General features: G+C 39.3%; 1 protein-coding gene across 1 annotated transcript; it reads left to right on the forward strand.

Moving 5' to 3' along the window:
- The first annotated feature begins 105 nt into the window (after positions 1 to 105).
- On the forward strand, positions 106 to 18,971 carry kat2a (K(lysine) acetyltransferase 2A). The gene is made up of 17 exons (XM_061748482.1): positions 106 to 421; positions 682 to 805; positions 3,435 to 3,580; positions 3,680 to 3,769; positions 7,128 to 7,501; positions 8,616 to 8,722; positions 9,983 to 10,087; positions 10,164 to 10,300; positions 12,020 to 12,228; positions 12,303 to 12,429; positions 14,158 to 14,268; positions 14,338 to 14,481; positions 15,209 to 15,323; positions 15,399 to 15,435; positions 15,737 to 15,800; positions 15,972 to 16,056; positions 18,137 to 18,971. Exons 1-17 carry the CDS (start codon positions 185 to 187, stop codon positions 18,328 to 18,330), a joined length of 2,406 nt encoding a protein of 801 aa, XP_061604466.1. The 5' UTR covers positions 106 to 184; the 3' UTR covers positions 18,331 to 18,971.
- Positions 18,972 to 19,174: the final 203 nt, after the last annotated feature.

Below are 19,174 nucleotides of genomic sequence, written 5' to 3' on the forward strand. Positions count from 1 at the left end.
TATTAGTCTTGACTACTCTATTTTAACAAAAATTCATGAACCCATAGTGAGTAGAGTATAATTCTACGTAGTATCTAGTAATTTTCTTAGCTAATTGGTAAATTTCCCAGCCGTACTTAAATGAAGCACATGAGCTCACCCGCAGCAGCGGATGAAATAGAAGAAGAAGAAGACGACTTTTGAAATGTCGGACCCGGCGGCTCAGGCCCAGCAACCCCGGCACCTCCCAGCCCAGTCGGCTGCCGGGTCGACTGGGGCCGGCGCCGCCGCTGCCGCTGCGACCGGTTCTGGTTCGGGTAACAGCGACCCGGCCAGGCCTGGGCTGAGCCAGCAGCAACGCGCCAGCCAGAAGAAAGCCCAAGTTCGAGCTTTTCCTCGAGCAAAGAAGCTCGAGAAACTTGGCGTTTTCTCCGCCTGCAAGGTAGTTAGCTCGCCACTTCCCTTGGCTGGCCAAAGTTCAGAACAAGGGATTCCACTGGAATTATTTTATTTATACATGTAATATGTCATAAACACGCAGCTAAATGAGCTAATGTTAACTTTCCCATCTAGCTAGCTACCTAGCTATACTCATATTATTTAAACATAAATGTTAGCTTAGCTTCAAGTCGCCTAATAATCAAGTTGAAGTTGTCTATTCTGTTGTTACAATTGGTTCATTGCCACTATGTTCATGTTCAGGCCAGTGACACATGTAAATGCAACGGATGGAAGAACCCTAACCCCCCCACGGCTCCCCGAGTCGACCTGCAGCAACAAGCCGCCAGTCTGAGCGAGCCTTGCCGCAGCTGTGGACATGCCCTGGGTATCCACCGACACACTAAACCAGCATCCTTTATACAGGGTGCCCCAAAAGTCACTATACACGTCTTTTAATTTTGTTTCAGGTATCATTCGGACAGATGTGAGACTATCAGCATTTGACAGCTAAGGCTTTGCAATTTTTGTAAGAATTGTCATACCTTAACCAATGGCTCGCCAATTGACATTGAAGCAGTGTTGCAAAATTTACGCCTGGCAAGAAGTTTTTCTGTCCCCAGTGCCAGTTAGTAAAAGATTTTATTGGTCAACAACTAGACTTTACACCAATCTGATCGGCCAGATCGGTATCGGCCGATATTTAGCATTGTATGCTGATCGGCTTTAATGTCATAATTCACCGATCCGATCAGTGACGTCATTGATCAGCTCCGCAAAAGAGATTTACTCTGCATCGCCATCGTGTTCAGTATATTTGAATCCAAAAGCTAGTTTATTTTTAGCCTTGTTGTGTGTCTTTTGACATAGTACTGTAAATATCTGACCACCAATTAAGTTATTTAAAAAAAAAAAAAAAAAAAACCTCGGCGGTGTGGGACAGACAGCACATAATATTGTATTCCGATACCACCGCATCCCATTTTTTACGATGACTAGGCTTTATCTTGTCAACTCAAATTCAACCGAATACATCCGTTACCATGGCGACAGCAACAAACGGATTGCGCCGACTGTATTATAAGAACAAAATAGGGAAAAACGTGTTGGTGGTCACCGCTGCTCGGGAGAGGATGTTATTTTAAGGATTGCTTGATGTATATTCACTTACTTTTCATACGATATGGCTTGCAACCATGCAACAAAACGTTATATAGCCTAGCAAGCTACTGCTAGCACTAACGGTTGTACCGGCATTCTGTCGTATCATGCTCTAAAGTTTCGGTGTGGGTGAAGTAATTTAATTATAATAAAGTAATAATTTAATTACAGTAAGTTAGCACCCATTATTTCTGTCATGTTGTAATGTTGGTTTGGCCTGCCTGATTAGAATACATGACCTGACTAGAGCGGTGATTTCTAACCTTTATGGAGCCAAGGAACATATTTTACAATTGGCACACCAACAAACAAAAATGTCACAAAAAGTGCAGACATTAATTAATGCATGTACTTCCTGCCATCTAAGAGAAAACCATTAATTTGTTCTGTCTGTCCCTATGCATTACTGGCATTAATAGATGAACAAAGATACATTATTCATTGTAAATAATTTGTTGAGCAATTAAGTACACAAGTATATACAGTAAATGAACAGGTAATTTAAATAGACACATTCCCCCATCTTGTGATCAGATCGGTTATCCTTTTTTTAAACTCGCTGATAGGTGATCGGCCCCAAAAATCCTGATCGTGTAAAGCCTATAAAAAAACCTGAAGTCGGTAAGGGTAAAGCTTTATCTCTCTTTAAAGTTGGTGAGTTCTAGTGCAGAGCTCCCAATAGACTATTCTTGGCTTTGCGTAAACGCCTGCTCCAGAAGTTTCGAGTTCTCGTCAGTGGTGGTAGGAGCAGGTCTTCCGCTCCGTGGTTTGTCAAGGACAGATCCTGTTTGGCCAGACTTGCCACGGATAGCGTAGCTTGTACTCCATGTTTGACCAGTTTGACAACCATAAAGCTTCTCAAACTGGTGCTGAACTACATTTTGGGAACAGAAAAACCCCTCCAGACCAATGTCAACTGGTGAGCTATGCTAAGAAAAACTTCAAACAAAGCCTAAGCTGTCAAATGCTAATGGACTCACGTCTCTCCGAATCCATCTACAAAACCATTATTTTTCAGGAAATTTAAAAAATGGCATATTTTGAGTTAAAAAACATATTGTCATTAATGTTGGTAATATACCTTATGTTTCTATCTATATATACAGTTGTGTGTACTAAGAGTGACCCAACATTTCTCTTAAATCATGTTTAATTGCTAATTAAATTTGGTTAAAAAAATTGCTGATCGATAAGAATCGTATAGTCGCATGTCGATGTTGCGAGCAGTGGACATCACAGTTGCGTTGAGCCTTTTGACAAGAGAAAAGGGTTGAATAGTTAAAGCTAATGACTGTGGTTACATACGTCATCCTAAACTCTTATTTTAAAGGTTTAAGAGCTATGCATTACAAAAACGATGAGCTGACTAGGCTATGTAATAGGTGGAAATTGATCTGCATGCCAAATTACCTTCATCGCATTCATGCTGCACCAAAGCATTACAGCTATCAATTTAAAACAAAAACAGACCTACACAAACGTATCACACCTAGCTATTTTCACACGTTATCATCCATTGAGGATTTATTGAAGTAGAGCCCAGTGTGTGGAAAACAAGCAAGTACCACGTCATTGAGGGAATAACTCAGTGTGGGGGTGGATATTATGTTAAATAGCCCAACTGTGACATAACAGTTGGGAGGAAGTGCAGATTTTCAGAAATAGGCAGGTAATTAAAGATTTACTTGGTTGTTTAATTTCACAATTTACTTCAGACATACAATTATTTGTATAAAAACAAAAAGTAAATTTTATTATTATTATTATTTTTTTTAATGTTCCTTTTAATTTGAATACATCAAGCGTTATTCCAGTGACATCCTGCCTCCATTCCAATGCCTCTTTGTGTCTTGCAGCCGACCATGTGTCCCACCTGGAGAACGTTTCCGAGGATGAGATCAACAGGCTGCTGGGAATGGTGGTGGATGTGGAGAACTTGTTCATGTCTGTGCATAAGGAGGAGGACACTGACACAAAGCAGGTCTACTTCTACCTGTTCAAGGTGAGCGCACACATTAAAGCAGTGACTAAGGAAAATCGAGATCAATCCAATGTGTAGTAACATAGAGTATGCCTGTTTTTTGTTGTCTTTATTCCGTAGTTGCTGAGGAAATGCATCCTGCAGATGAGCCAGCCAGTGGTAGAAGGATCACTGGGCAGTCCGCCCTTTGAAAAACCCAACATTGAGCAGGTGAATGTCAAATGTAACTTCAAAGTCTTTGATTTAAATATATTATTAAAAAAAAAATTCGGACTTCACCAATTTATTCATTTAAGATTACAATTTTATACAAGTTCTTCTCGTAATATTATGACATGTTTTGTCAAAAAAATATTAGACTTTACATGATCAGGATTTTTGGCGCCGATCAGCGAGTTTAAAAAAATTATAACCGATCACCGATCCGATCACAAGATGGAGCAACGTGTCTATTTAAATGACCTGTTCATTTACTGCTCCATCAAGGTTGGAAATCAATCCTCTTGTCAGGTCATGTATTCTAATCAGTCAGGTCAAACCAACAATACAACATGACAGGAATAATGGGTGCTAACTTTCTGTAATTCAATTACTTTATTGTAATTAAACTACTTCACCCACACCGAGACTTTAAAGCATGATTCGACAGAACGCCTGCATGTTTACATCCAACCGTTCGTGGTACCACTAGCTTGCTAGGCTACATAACGTTTTGTTGCCTGCTTGCGAGCCGTATCGTATTCGAAGTACGGGAACATACCTCAAGCAAGCCTTAAACGAATGTCCTCTCCTGAGCAGTGGTGACCGCCAACACACGTTTTCCCCCATTTTGTCTTTATAATACAGTCGGCCCGATCCACTCTTGTTGTTGTCGCCACGGTAACGAGTGTATCCGATCGCATTTGAGTTGACAAGCGTAAGACAATGGATGGAAGGATGGAAGGTAAAGCCCAATGATCGTAAAAAACGGGATGCGGTGGTATCGGAATACAAGATTTTATTGCAGTAGTCTGACATAGTGCCATTGTGAAAGATCAAATTTGTCTTGTTGTCTGATCCGGGCATTACGTCTGTCTCAGACGTGTTGTCTGTCCCACACTGCCATGTTTTTTTTAAATAACTTTATTGTTGGTCAGATATTAAGAGTACTATTGTCAAAAGACACACGAGGCTAAAAATAAACTAGCTTTTGGATTCAAATATACTGTACACGATGGCGACGCGGAGGGATCTGCGAATTATGACATTAAAGCCGATCAGCATAAAATGGTAATTATCGGCCGATACCGGGTCAGACACTTATGTGGTATGCATTTCTCTTTGTTTTATGTTTAGTTTTTCAGTAAACTTCAACTGGGACAGGCAATAAACCACGGGAAAAGCAAGCACTAACCTCTGCTAAACTGCTGCTCATTTTGAAGTTCACTGCCCGGCATCTACCGCTCACAAGTAAAGACAAAAAAATGGACTGAGCGACGGCTCATATCTCAAAAAATTTGTAAATCGGGTCACTTGTAATGTTTGGATCAGACTACAAGATAAATGTGGTCTTTAAAGATGACACTATGTCTGACTACTTCCATAAAATGTTGCCGTATCTCTGTCAACCACTGGCAACACTACACAACATTTATTACGATACCACTGTATCCCGTCTTTTACGATCACTGGGCATTATCTTGTCAAATCAAACACTGTCGGGGAGGCGGAACCAGAAAACGTGTCACTGCTAAACGTGACTGGACATCTGACATCTGTGGTCATGAAGTCCTTTGAACATCTCATGCTGGACCACCTCAAGAGCGTCACAGGTCCCCTGCTGAACCCCTTGCAGTTTGCCTACCGAGCGAGCAGGTCTGCGGAGGATGCAGTAAACATGGGACAGCACTTCATCCTGGAACCCCTCGACAGTGCAGGGACCTACGCGAGGATCCTGTTCGTGGACTTCAGCTCAACACCATCATCCTTTCCTCCAAGCTTCTCCAGCTCAGCGTCTCACCTGCCATCTGCCAATGGATTTACAGCTTCCTGACGGGGAGGATACAGCAGGTGAGGCTGGGGGAGTCCACTTGATCCACACGCAGCATCAGCACCGGGGCGCCCCAAGGTTGTGTCCTCTCTCCGCTGCTCTTCTCTCTCTAAACGAACGACTGCACCTCAATGCACCCGGGTGTCAAAGTCCTGAAGTTTGCAGATGACACCACTGTCATCGGCCTCATCAAGGACGGTGACGAGTCTGCATATCGATAGGTAGTGGAGCGGCTGGAGCGACACAATCTGGAGCTGAACACGCTCAAGACTGTAGAGATGATCGTGGACTTCAGGAGGCATCTTTCGCCACAGCTGCCCCTCACGCTGTCCAGCTGCCTTGTGTCAACCGTCGAGACCTTCAAGTTCCCGGGAATTACAGTCTCTCAGGACCTGAAGTGGGGAATCAACATCAACTCCGTCCTCAAAAAGGCCCATCAGAGGATGTACTTTCTGCGGCTTCTGAGAAAGCATGGCGTGCCACAGGAGCTGCTGAGGCAGTTCTACGCAGCAGTCATCGAATCAGTCCTGTGTTCCTCCATCACAGTCTGGTTTGGTGCTGCTACAAAAAAGGACAAACTCCGACTGCAATGGACAATCAAAACTGCTGAAAAGATTGTCGGTACCCCCCTATCCACCCTTGAGGACTTCCACGCTGCCAGAACTAAGACAAGAGCGTGCAAAATCCTCTCGGAACTTCCACATTCCGGTCACCGGCTCTTCCGACTCCTTCCCTCCCGTAGGCGCTACCGATCAATGCAAACTAGAACTTGCAGACATTCCAACAGCTACTTCCCTCTTGCAATCAACTTCTTAAACAGCTAACCTACAATTCCATTTCAACATGCTGTCAATTTTTTTGTCTTGAGTTTGTTGTCACATTTCTGTCCGGCCAATTATATATTACTTGTGCACTCACTGTAGTAGTCTCGCCATGCTGCTCTATTTGCATATCTGTTGTTGACCAGTACTGGCCACTCATGCCAGAGTAGCATCTGCACCACTTGTACACTGACTGAGGAGTATCTGCAACATTTGCACAATCAACATTGTCCCAGATTATCGCACTACAAGTCACTTTAAACTGCATACATTATTTGAAGTTCAGTGACTGTTTTTATCAATGTCTTTATGTCTCAAAAGCGTTCTCTGTCAATTGAGTGTCTGTTGTCGTACTAGAGTGGCTCCAACTACCGGAGACAAATTCCTTGTGTGTTTTTTGGACGTACTTGGCAAATAAAGATGATTCTGATTCTAATACACCCGTTACCATGGCGATGATAACAACAGTGGATTGTGCTGTCAGAGAGTTGTCGTTGATATGTCACACTACACAGAAGATCAAAAGACCAAGAAATCAAACATGCTAGACTTTTCATTTTGGCGTCGTATGGCTGTTGTTTGGCCAAATCGTTGGTCATGGATTATGTCACACTACGAGAAGGTTTGTGTTTTGTTGCCAATATCGGGGCTAAAGTCCTGTATTCTGATCTAGGCATAAGTTGAGGTACCACTGTATCCCCTGTGTTCTTTTCCAAAGGGCGTGTTGAACTTTGTGCAGTACAAATTCAGTCACCTTGCGCCCAAGGAGCGCCAGACTATGTTCGAGCTGTCCAAGATGTTTCTGCTGTGCCTCAACTACTGGAAGCTGGAGACGCCCACGCAGTACCGGCAGCGAACGCAAAAGGACGACGGCACGGCCTACAAGGTGGACTACACGCGCTGGCTGTGCTACTGCCACGTGCCGCAGAGCAACGACAGCCTGCCGCGCTATGAGACCACGCACGTCTTCGGACGCAGCCTGCTCAAGTCCATCTTCACTGTCACGCGGCGCCAGCTGCTGGAGAAGTTCCGTGTGGAGAAGGACAAGCTTCTACCCGAGAAGCGCACGCTCATTCTGACTCACTTCCCCAAGTAAGTGCACGTCAACATGTCTCAAACAAACATCTTTTGAGCCACTAAGAACTAGAATGGGCTGACTCTATGTTTTTCATTTTCAAGGCGATTGATAAAAAGTTTTATAGCTGCCACTAAAATTACAATAGTGGTGTAAATCCAAACATCTGTCAAATCTGTCTTTTAAAAAAAAAAAAAAGACTGAGTGCAATGATGGCCTGCCCACAATATGCCAGAATCAGAACTCAACCTTGATTTTAGACCAGTAGTCATCTGAAAGATCTTCATTAATCGCTGCACTTAAAAATGACAGAAGTCCGCTCTAGTTCTCATTGGCTCAATTTAGAATTGTGTGAATGCTGATTATTCTGCCAATATTCGCCATTCTTCTCTTTCCACATTTCTTCAGTGATTCAAACTGTTTCCAACTTCAAATCCTTCATCTCATTCTGGACATGTTAGGAACTATTTTCCACATTCCCAGAATTCCTACTTTTCTGGCAATTCCCAATTTTTTAATGAAAATAATTCCTATTGAAATGAATGGAGACATTTTCCAAGTTTAACTCATCCCTGTTTCAAAATTTATTTCAACCGATCCAAACCATTCCTAATTCAAACTGTTCGTCTTATTCACTTATTTTCACATTCCCCAAATTACCATGTTTTTCAGTTTTCTCACATTGTATCTGACAAAATTCGCAAATAAATGCAAATATTTTACATATTGACCCTCCTTCCGCATTTCTTGACCAATTCAAACCATTCTAATTTAAAACTGTTCAGATCATTCGAGACATACAGATTAAGAAACTATTTATCTTAATCCCCAAATTCTTACATTTCCAGAATAAAATTCTAAATTTAAGAGATTCTACATCTTAACGTCCTCCTTCCACATTTCTTGAATGATTAAAACCATTTTAACCTCAAACTGTTACACATTTCCCAAATTCCCACATTTTCACAGTAAAATTCCCAAATTAAGAGATATTTTACATATTTACCTCCTCCTATCACATTTCACATTTCAACTTCAAGTCTTACATTCTACATTTTAACAAGTCAGTTAATTCCACAGCATTGCAGTTTCGTATCAACTTTTCGGAACACGAATTAATCTTGTTGTCAGGTTTCTGTCCATGCTGGAGGAGGAAATCTACGGGGAAAATTCTCCTATCTGGGAGGCCGACTTCACCGTGCCTGCCGCCGATGGTGCGCAGCTGGGACATCAGACGGGTGAGGCAGGAGAATGGAAATTGTTTTTAAAATGTATTTACCTATAACGTGTAAAACATACACACACTCACGAGACAAATATGACTTTATTCTCTTGATGTAAGATCAATACATACTTTATTCATTCCATGAGGGAAGTTAAATTGTCACAGCCGCAATATTCACACATATTCGCTAATGTTGATAGTATAGAAACAATAAACAGAGTTAAAATACAAAGAGCAGCATTTAGAAGGAACTAAAAGAAATTTAAATCTAATCAAGCCGGGGGGGGGGGGGGGGGAAACAAGATTAAGATGTTACATGATGGTGTGCTAAGTAATAAATAGTCTAATTATGCTAAGTAATATTACTAACTTTTGGCAACAAAAATACAACATAAAGTATTATGACTTTTTAAATTACTTTTCATTCTGTATTACTGTATTACTTTTTTCCCCCAAGAAGTCACATTTAATTGTTAATTTTATTGTCTAAAAATAACAACTATATGCCATATTTGTGATTATTCTCTAAATATTTTGACTGTTTTCATGAAAAAGGGTTCGGACTGTCAGACTTTTTTATTAAAAAAATAAAATATGACTTTATTCTTGTTTAAAAAAATATATCTCCAAAACTGTTAATCTTGAAAATGTCTTTATTCTCATAAATTACAATGTTTTGGGAAAAAATGTAACTTTATTCTTGAAAAATATGGCTTTATAGAAAAAATATATAAATCTATGTCTCCTGGTTGGCTTGGGAATGCCTCGGGAACCCTCCCGGAACAGCTAGATGAAGTGGCTGGGGAGAGGGAAGTCTTGGTTTCCCTGCTTAAGTTGCTGCTCCTGCGATCCCACCTCAGAGAAGCAAAAGTAGATGGATGGATAAAAAATACAATTCTCAAAAATATTAACCTTAAGACCGTTTATCTAAAATAAACCCTGACTTCACTCTCTTAATACTACTAATACAACAAAAAAAACTAACAACTTTACTCTCATAGTTTGACTTTTTCTTCTTAAATTATTCTTTTCACATACATTGACCTAATATTTTTTTTCTTGAAAAATAAACTCATTATGTAGGCACATAATGTAATGTGCCTTTTACGCAGATGAAAGATGACTTTATTGTAATCAAAATTTAGCATTATCTTTATAAAAACAATGTTTGCATTGGATGGGATATCATTTGATAGTGCATGTGTACCTAAAGAATTGGCTGGTGAGTCTGGGTTTAGGAAAATAGAGAAATGATGTGTGTTATGTCTTCCAGTGATCAGTCCGGCGGCGGTGTCAGGCTCGTCCGCCCTCTCCAAGGCTCTGGGCGCGGGTTCGTCTCTGGGAGGTCTGGACGCGACGGGTTCGGAGCCAGTTCCAGGTTCGGTGTCTTTGATGTGTTGAGGCTGTCACTAGTTCTTATTCTTAACTGATTCTTAAATGTTCTTCCTTTCCAGGTGAGAAGCGTAAACTCGCTGAGGCGCTGACGCTGGAGGACGCAAAGCGCATCCGCGTGATGGGGGACATTCCCATGGAGCTGGTCAACGAGGTCATGATGACCATCACAGATCCCGCCGCCATGTTGGGCCCCGAGGTCAGTCAGTTGATCCTGAATTAAAACACCACTTTATTCTGGTAATATTAGTATTTATCCTCCCAAAAACCTGATATTTTATCACAAAAATACAACTATTCTTGTGATGTTATGAATGTATTTTTTTGGGGGGGGAAATGACTTTATTCTCGTATTATCGCTTTTTTCTCAAAATAAAACTTTATCTTCATGATAACTTTAGAACATACTTTTTTTTCTTGGAAAAATGTGCAGAAATGTAACATTTTTATCAGAAAATATGACTATTATAGTTAGGTTCCAACATTTTAGCTTGAAAAATTGTCGTAAAAAATATCTTATATAGTACCGTATTTTTCGGACTGTAAGGTTCACTTAAAATCCTTAAATCTTCTCAAAAATCGACAGTGTGCTTTATAATCCGGTGCACCTTATGTATGAATTCTGGTTGTGTTTACTGACTTGTTGATGTTTTAGTATGAATTTGGTAAACTACGAAGCCGGATTGTCGGAGCGTTACGGCTACCGTAGTGAGGTGCCTCGCGGAGTAATAATTTCTGTGCTTCAACATATTATTATGGTGTCTGTAAAAGTGACTTATCTGACTGTTGTGTTTCACTTAATGCACTTTATAATCCGGTGCACCCTACGTATGAAAATAGACCTGTTCATTGATAGTGCGCGTTATAATCCGGTGCGCCTAAAAGTCCGAAAAATATGGTGCACCTTTTATAAAAAAATACATTTCATACATTACATTACATAGTACATAAAATCATTTTATCTACAAAAAAATATTCTCATTTTCAGACTCTTTTTCTCGAACAATACAGCTTTATTCTCGTAGTTAGTTTTCCCAAAAATACAGCTTTATTTTCATATTACGACTGTCCAAAAAATGACATACCTCGAGAAAATACTTCATTTTGTCTCAAAAAAAATTATTTTTATATTGAAAAATACATTCTCAAAAGAGGTTTTTTTTTTTTGTATTTCAACTTTCTCAAAAACATAGGACATTTTGCGAAAATGCAATTACCTTGAAAAAATGTTTTCTCTTAATATTACGTTTTTGTCAAAATAATACAGCTCTATTGTCATAATATTACAGATTTCCATCTCCAGAAATACTTCATTCTATCTCCCAAAAATATTACATTGTCTTAATATTACATTTTCTTTCCTAATTGTTTTATTCCTCTAACAGTACGACTTTGTTTCTTAAAAAAAAAAAAAAAAAAACGACATATTTAAAATTGCATTACATACATTTTCTCTAAAAAAACTATTTTTCACTTCATCTTACAATTTTTTTCTCCAAAATACAGCTTTATTCTCGTAATATTACAACTTGAAAAATACTTTTTTTCCCATTAATAGTATGACTTTTTTCTAAAAAATGTACTTGTAATTTCTTGACTTTATTCATCAAATAAGATTATATTCTCGTCACATTGCAACTTTTTCTTTAAGTGACATTTCATCTCAAAGACTATTCTCATAATATTTAAAAATATTCTAAAGAAATTACTTTATTTTCTCAATATTACGACTTTACTGTATACCTCCAAAAAATTCTTCATTTTATCTAAAAAAAAATAAATGACATTCTCTTAATATTAAAACATTTTATATTATTATTATTGTTCTTTTTCAAATCTAACACAAATCTTTTTCAAATCTAACACAATTGTCAGTGGCATACAGAATAGACGTGATGGGGCACATTTCCATTTTCAGACCAACCTGCTGACGCCCAATGCGGCCCGGGATGAGACGGCGCGTCTGGAGGAGCGTCGCGGCATCATCGAGTTCCACGTGATCGGCAACTCACTGTCTCAAAAGTCCAACAAGAAGATCTTGATGTGGCTTGTGGGCCTGCAGAATGTCTTCTCGCACCAGTTACCTCGCATGCCCAAAGAGTACATAACGCGCCTCGTCTTTGACCCGTAAGATTTCCACCCGTCTCATACTGCATACCCACTCCATATGTCTCCTAACTGTTTTTCTTCTCGACAAACAGGAAGCACAAGACCTTGGCCCTCATCAAAGATGGCCGTGTCATCGGGGGCATCTGTTTTAGGATGTTTCCTACTCAGGGCTTCACAGAGATTGTCTTCTGTGCTGTCACCTCCAATGAGCAAGTCAAGGTATGCCAAACTAGCTTCTTTGTCACTCATTGTTTAACTATTGACAGGGGTTAAGTTATTTTTATACTTAAATGAACATTAATATAGTTACTTGAAACATTGCGTGCACAGTTAATGGTAGCAGTTTGACCCCTGGAATGGACTGTTTTCTGTTTCCATTAGTTTCTTTTTCTGTACTTGTTTCCTCATAGAAATTTCAAAAATATTACCTTTTTTCTATAAAGAATAAAACATTACTACTGTACTATTCTTGGAAGATTCTGACACTTTATCTTTAAAGATACTGTATGTCATTTTATGTTAAAAAATATGTAATTGTATCAATAAAATTAATTTTATTATTGGAGTAAGACGTTCTGAAAAATGACTTTCTCTCAGTAATGCATACAATAGAGTGCATTTAAAGGATCTGTATTTTGGGTATTTTGACCTCCATAGAGTGACTCTCTAACATGGACTTAGTACAAAAGTGTCAATTTTATTTCCAGAAACACCTTGGTTTTGTCATAAGAGTGTCCAGAAAAGGCCCCTCTGACAGCTACCTCTGTTTGACCCAGTTTTGTATCTGCTTTGTCCATATTTGGCTCAGACCGCCCCCTTTCCTCTGATTGGTTGCCTCCGTGTAGAGGCCCCACTTGTGAGGGTACACGTTTGTTCTGTTGACAGCGCTGGCTTGGGAGCGGATAGGGAAAGCGGAGATCTTCGCTAGTGACGTAGATGAGCTCGAGAAATTCCAATGACCTGATTCCGGCCTCTTGGCAGAAAAATGTCTGGAACTCAGGAATGCGTGGATGATTTTAATTCATATTTCACATGTTTACTCAGGCACGATAGAGACAATATTACATCCCAAATACTAGAACAAGTTGCTTTGGCAAAATATGTCCCCTATAATGTAAAAAAAAATTAAAATAAAAACAAAAAAACAGACTGACTCATTGTACTCTGACTATTCTGTATGAAAAGTCTTTTTCTGGAAAAAAAATCCAACTTTATTCTTGAATTAAATTGACTTTATTCTCATGTATTATGACTTTTACAAGGGGCTTGGGGGGAGTCTGACATTCACATAGTATTATAACTTTTAAGGGTTGGGTTTTCTTTGGGGAGAAAATACAACTTGTCTTAAAATCCAACAGTCTCATATTATGGCTTTTGAAATTTTTTTGTACCAGTAACAAAATGTCTATCTTGAAGACTTATCACCTTATATATAAAAAAAAGTTTTTTATTGGAAAAAAAAACTTCATTCTCATAAATTTAGATTCTTTTTTTAAAATACTCATCTTTAAAAGTGTTACTTTATCCTCATGAAATGAAGAAATTCTAACAAAATACATTTTATCTTGAAAAAAGTATGACATCTAAGTAGAAAACCATTAAATTTTATCGAAAAAAAAATTGTCTCGGGGGCTGACTATCTTAAAAAAATGTGGCTTTATTCTTGGTAGATTTGTGGTTTTTCTATTGAAAAAAAAAAAAAGTAAATAAAACTTCATCTTGGAAAAAGATTACTAATTACGATTTTTTTTCCTTTCTTTTCTCTTAACTCTAAAAAAAGTTTAACGATTGACAAAATCTGTGTTCTAATGACCAACTTTTCGATTTTTAAGCTTTTTTTATTTGAACTTTGAGCCACATGACTGTCTCTTTATATTCTACAAAGTACTTTGAAGGATTAGACTCAAACCAAAATCCTGTCTATCCTCGCTCTCCTCCCCTCGTCAGGGCTACGGCACACACTTGATGAACCACCTGAAGGAGTACCACATTAAACACAACATCCTCTACTTCCTCACCTACGCCGACGAGTATGCCATCGGCTACTTCAAGAAGCAGGTGAGCTCCCGACTCTCTACTTCCGAACAATTTTGTCCTCAAATTGGACTTATTTTCTCCTTCTGGCAGGGCTTCTCTAAAGACATCAAAGTGCCCAAGAGTCGCTACTTGGGCTACATTAAAGACTATGAGGGAGCCACACTGATGGAGTGCGAGTTGAACCCCAGGATTCCCTACACAGAACTGTCACACATCATCAAGAGGCAGAAAGAGGTGAGCCATCCAACCAGATACAGTTCTAATAATTTTTTATATTAACTTAATTTATGGAGCACCTTAGAAAACACATTTGCAAAGTGCTTTGACAGAATGAGAAGAACACAGTAGATAAAAACACAGTAGGATACCAACGTCATAATCATATAAAAACTACAACAACAAAACAATAGGGAAGGCCCAGGCAATGCAAGAAGCCCAACTGAGACCAAGAGGGTTAGTGTGGAATGATAAAAAACAGTTGGGTAAATATAGTTTAAAACACAAAGTCCCAAAAATAAAATGAAGTCTAGGTAAAAAATAATAATTAAAAAAGAGTAAATGAATAAATACAGAGGGTGGAGAAGATGCCGTGACATACAAGCCAGGGTGTAAAAGTGTGTTTTTCAGAAGTCATTTCAAAGATGCCACTGATTTTGCACGTCTCAGCTCCACTGGGATGTCGTTTCAAAGTCGAAGCGCTCTGATGGTAAATGCTCATCACTTTTAGTTTCACGCCTTGACTTTGGAACAAACATAAGGCCTTCACTCGAGGATCTGAGGCCGCGGCGAGGCTCATACGTGGTTAAAAGTCTATGTAGCTCGGAGCCAGGCCCATATGTGCTTTAAAAGTAATCAGTAAAATCTTCAAATAAATTCTTAAGCAGACTGGGATCCAATGAAGTGGTGGTAAAATTGGAGTGACGTGTTTTTTCTTTAACAATGGTGGCATCCTCCTGGTCAGATCATCAAGAAGCTAATTGAGAGGAAGCAGAATCAGATCAGGAAGGTCTACCCGGGCCTCACGTGCTTTAAGGAGGGCGTGCGGCAGATTCCCGTGGAGAGTATTCCCGGCATACGTGAGTGTTTGTGTCTCAACACAACAACAACACAATATAATGTAAGTGCGCTGACGTTGTCGTTGTTGTCCATAGGAGAAACGGGATGGAAGCCAAGCGCCAAGGAGAAAGTGTGAGTACAGCGTGGATTTGTTAGCTCTGTTTTATTATTGGCTCACAGGAAAAGGCTGTAAGGAGTATCACTTAGTTTTAATGTGTATTTTTTAAAATAATTTTGTCATGTACAACAACTGTCAGGTGCTGGAAAAGCTGGAAAACCAGATTCATTTTATTTAAAGCTGTACGCTATTAGTTGTATGATATAATGGTAACACCTGTTTTTCCTTAAAATGGGCCTTTTTTTATTAAATCATTTAAAATAAGGATTTTATAATCTGCTTTTGGTGCTAAAAGCAATGCCGTGTGTTTTATAGGAAAGAAGTGAAGGACCCTGATGTGTTGTACAACATGCTCAAGAACCTACTGGCCCAGATAAAGGTAACGTACACGTACTTGTAACAGCATATCCAGGTTAAAAAGCTTTTTAATGTAAAACTGGTATATTGGCTCAAAGCAAACATTTATTTTTTTTCAGGTCATAGACTACATTTTGTAGCCTACCTGTTGTTTTATCATTTTGCCATATGCATGCGCTCTCTGATTTTGCAGACTCATCCTGATGCTTGGCCCTTCATGGAGCCCGTCAAGAAGTCTGAAGCGCCCGATTACTACGAGATCATCCGCTTCCCCATCGGTATGCTGACACTGATTACATATTAGTAGATAATGATGATATGACATGAAATGTTCAAAAATATTAAATATTAAACATAGTAGCTAAAAGATCTTAAAGATATGACAAATATTAAACATTGTCTTTACATGTTTGACTTTTCTCTGAAAATTATCAATTTAATTTTTTATCCCTCAGGGCGATTTTGTATTAGATATGTACTTACATTTTTCGCCAAAATGTAATTTAAAAAATTTTTTTTTGGGGTGAAAAGGAAGCACTTAGTTTCACATCTGTAAATATTTGTTTTTTCTTATTTTTTAGGGAAGTTGATAGGGGAAAATTTGTTTCACAGCTTGTTTGGTATCTGGAGAAATAAACCAAAGAAGGGGGGAACTTTTTCTTTTCTACAAGCGAAGGGGGAAAATAGATGAAAATCGGGGTTTTTTTTTTTTTTTGGGTTGGTTTTTTGTTGTTGTTTTTTTATCGCCCAGCGTACTTGAGAATATGGTTAAAGGTCCCTTTCCATCAGAATCCAATTTTCTCTCCTATTTTATGCATAACATACTTCAAAATAAGTCTGTGACATGGTTTAAGTTTGACATCTATGCAGTTTGTTGATTGAATGCAAAAGTCAATAAACGGCATAAGCCTTGCAAAACGGGTGGATTTGAAATTGCTGACATTGTGATGTAGTTTTGTCTATTAATCAAGTACCCAGCCACTCAACTCAAGTGAACAGCAACACTACATTTCCAGGTTTTAAGTGAGCGAGTCTTAGCCACTGCCAAGCCATTAAATACAGTCTATAAAGTATACGTTATGTTTTACAACAATGTAAGAGTGGATGAAATAGCGAAGCTTGTCGTCATTTTCGCCAGCAGTAATCATGGCAGGTTCAATTCCAATGAATGGAAGCGAATGACGAGCATAAACTCTCAAACTATCCCCTTTTTATTTAAACCCACGTCCCGTTACCTATTAGTTGGCCAACAATCCAACGCTTGGTGAGTTGTGCTTCACAATGATAGTAATTGGGGACGGGCTTCTCGCTGGCCGCCGTGGCCGCTCGTCGCCGACCGCGAGGGTTGTGGGACGGAGGGGCTAGAATGGGGAGTAGAACTGCGAAGGGAATACATTTGTAAAAATCAAAGGAACCAGCCAGGGTGACTTGTCGCCCGGGATGGGAGGAGCATATCAGCATGGCGCAAATGAAGCAATTGGACGTTCAGTGTGTACAAATAATTGACGCTATCAAACTCTTGCGAGGGACATGAGTCTGAACGTTGCATCGTAGGATGCGACATCGCTTCGAATGCTTGGCCGCCCTGGCCCAAGGTTCTACACTAGCATACGCTGTGATATGGACCAATCAGAGCCAATCTTCCATATGTAAATTGGGGAAGAGGAGCGATCCAATCTGAGCAAAGTTTATTTACGTCTCATAATAATGCGAAATCCGACCAAATGTAAAGAATTCAACGATTTGTGCTTCATAAATGCTTCAATTGGTTGTGCTGCACCTTCTGGTGTGTCTGCCTTAGCCACTGGGGGGGGGCAGTATCAAACACGCAAAACAAAGAAGAATCACCACTACGCTGTAATACTAGTTGTTTATATACAAATAAAGAACCTATACCCGTCTATTGTGATATTGTATGTCTACATGTGTTGCTTCGTAATTTGTGTTCAATTATCCATTGCCGAAGTGGTTATAACACTGCCACTATCGATGCGAATCGTTAGCACATCTGTGGCGTTTTCAATTATTTTTAGCATTGAACTAGCGGGGGCATTTTTCTAAGGCAAAGTTGTTTGGTTGTTTGAAATACACAACTTGTAATTCTTTTTGTTCTATGTTAGTTTGACAGTAAACTTTATCTGGGATTCGCATTAAACAACTTGAAGAATTGTTCACTATCTGCCAAACTGCTGCTTATTATGAAGTGAGTCGAGTTTGAGTTTAATGCCACCATACGGCGCTCCAATCTCAAGTTTGCGCTCGCAAGTCAAAGCAAAAAAAATCAGCCCAATGACAGCTCGTATCTAAAAAAAAACGAAGGTCTGCACCACTGTAACTCAAATCCACATCTGTCCGCAGACCTGAAGACTATGACAGAGCGCCTGAAGAACCGCTACTACGTGACCAAGAAGCTGTTCATCGCCGACCTGCAGCGCATCATCACCAACTGCCGAGAGTACAATCCGCCCGACAGCGAGTACTGCAAGTCGGCCAACACGCTCGAGAAGTTCTTCTACTTCAAGCTCAAAGACGGCGGCCTCATTGAGAAATGAGCTTTGTGTTTTTTTTGGGTTGTTGTTGTCGGGTTTTGTTTTTTGCACGGGACTCGAACACGACACAACGCAGTACCAAAGGTTCACACCAGAAACCAATTTTATTTATAACACATCATTCCTCTTGTTGAGTCGCCAAATACTGGACTTGAAAGCCACGTTGCCTTCAGTTGCTGACACACTTGAAGCTCCCGGCTGCGCTTTTTGCTTTCCTTTTGTTGCAATTTTTTTATTTAAATGTGAAAATAAGAGCACAAAATGGAGTTAATGCTAGAAAGTCAACATGTTTCAATTAACATTTTAGGTCTTGTTTGTCACCAACACTGTCACAATAATTGTTTTGTTAGTGTTTTCAGCTCCTTTGTGCTTAAAACATATATGATAGAACAGAGGTTTAAAAAAAAAACATAAAACATTTTGTTGTTCCTCTGGCTTAAAATGTTTGCTTAAAAAGTGCATTAATTGGGTGCTACACAAGAATTTGCTGCCTTCACATACATCCAGTAAAAACAAAATTATGGTTGTTTTCCACTTGAACCATGAAACGTTACGTTTGACGTCACAGTTCAAATGACAATTACTGTCACTGTAGTACTATTGATGACAATAAAGGTTTTTTTTTTTTCGTTTTCCTCCTCTAATCCACGTTTGATACGTTGTCTATTTTAATTGAACTATTTACTACTATATATACTATTCTACACTTGGGTTTTAAGTTAGACTGATTTTAAATGGGATAGGCAAATTGGTGTGCTAGTTCTAGTTGTTTTGCGCCACAGACAGCCGGCTTTTTCGGACACAGCAGCACGATGAAACAAGTCATATCTTCGTCACATCTCGTTTC

This window comes from Phyllopteryx taeniolatus, chromosome 16 (assembly GCF_024500385.1).
Source record: "Phyllopteryx taeniolatus isolate TA_2022b chromosome 16, UOR_Ptae_1.2, whole genome shotgun sequence".
In the NCBI taxonomy this organism is placed as follows: Eukaryota; Metazoa; Chordata; class Actinopteri; order Syngnathiformes; family Syngnathidae; genus Phyllopteryx; species Phyllopteryx taeniolatus.

Bases quoted from the DNA above. Each gene is read 5' to 3' on its own strand.
- kat2a (XM_061748482.1), top strand. From the start codon at position 185: ATGTCGGACCCGGCGGCTCAGGCCCAGCAACCCCGGCACCTCCCAGCC. The intron at 8,723-9,982 runs GTGAGGCAGGAG...TATGTCTTCCAG, and splicing joins GCAGCTGGGACATCAGACGG to TGATCAGTCCGGCGGCGGTG. The intron at 10,088-10,163 runs GTTCGGTGTCTT...CTTCCTTTCCAG, and splicing joins GGGTTCGGAGCCAGTTCCAG to GTGAGAAGCGTAAACTCGCT.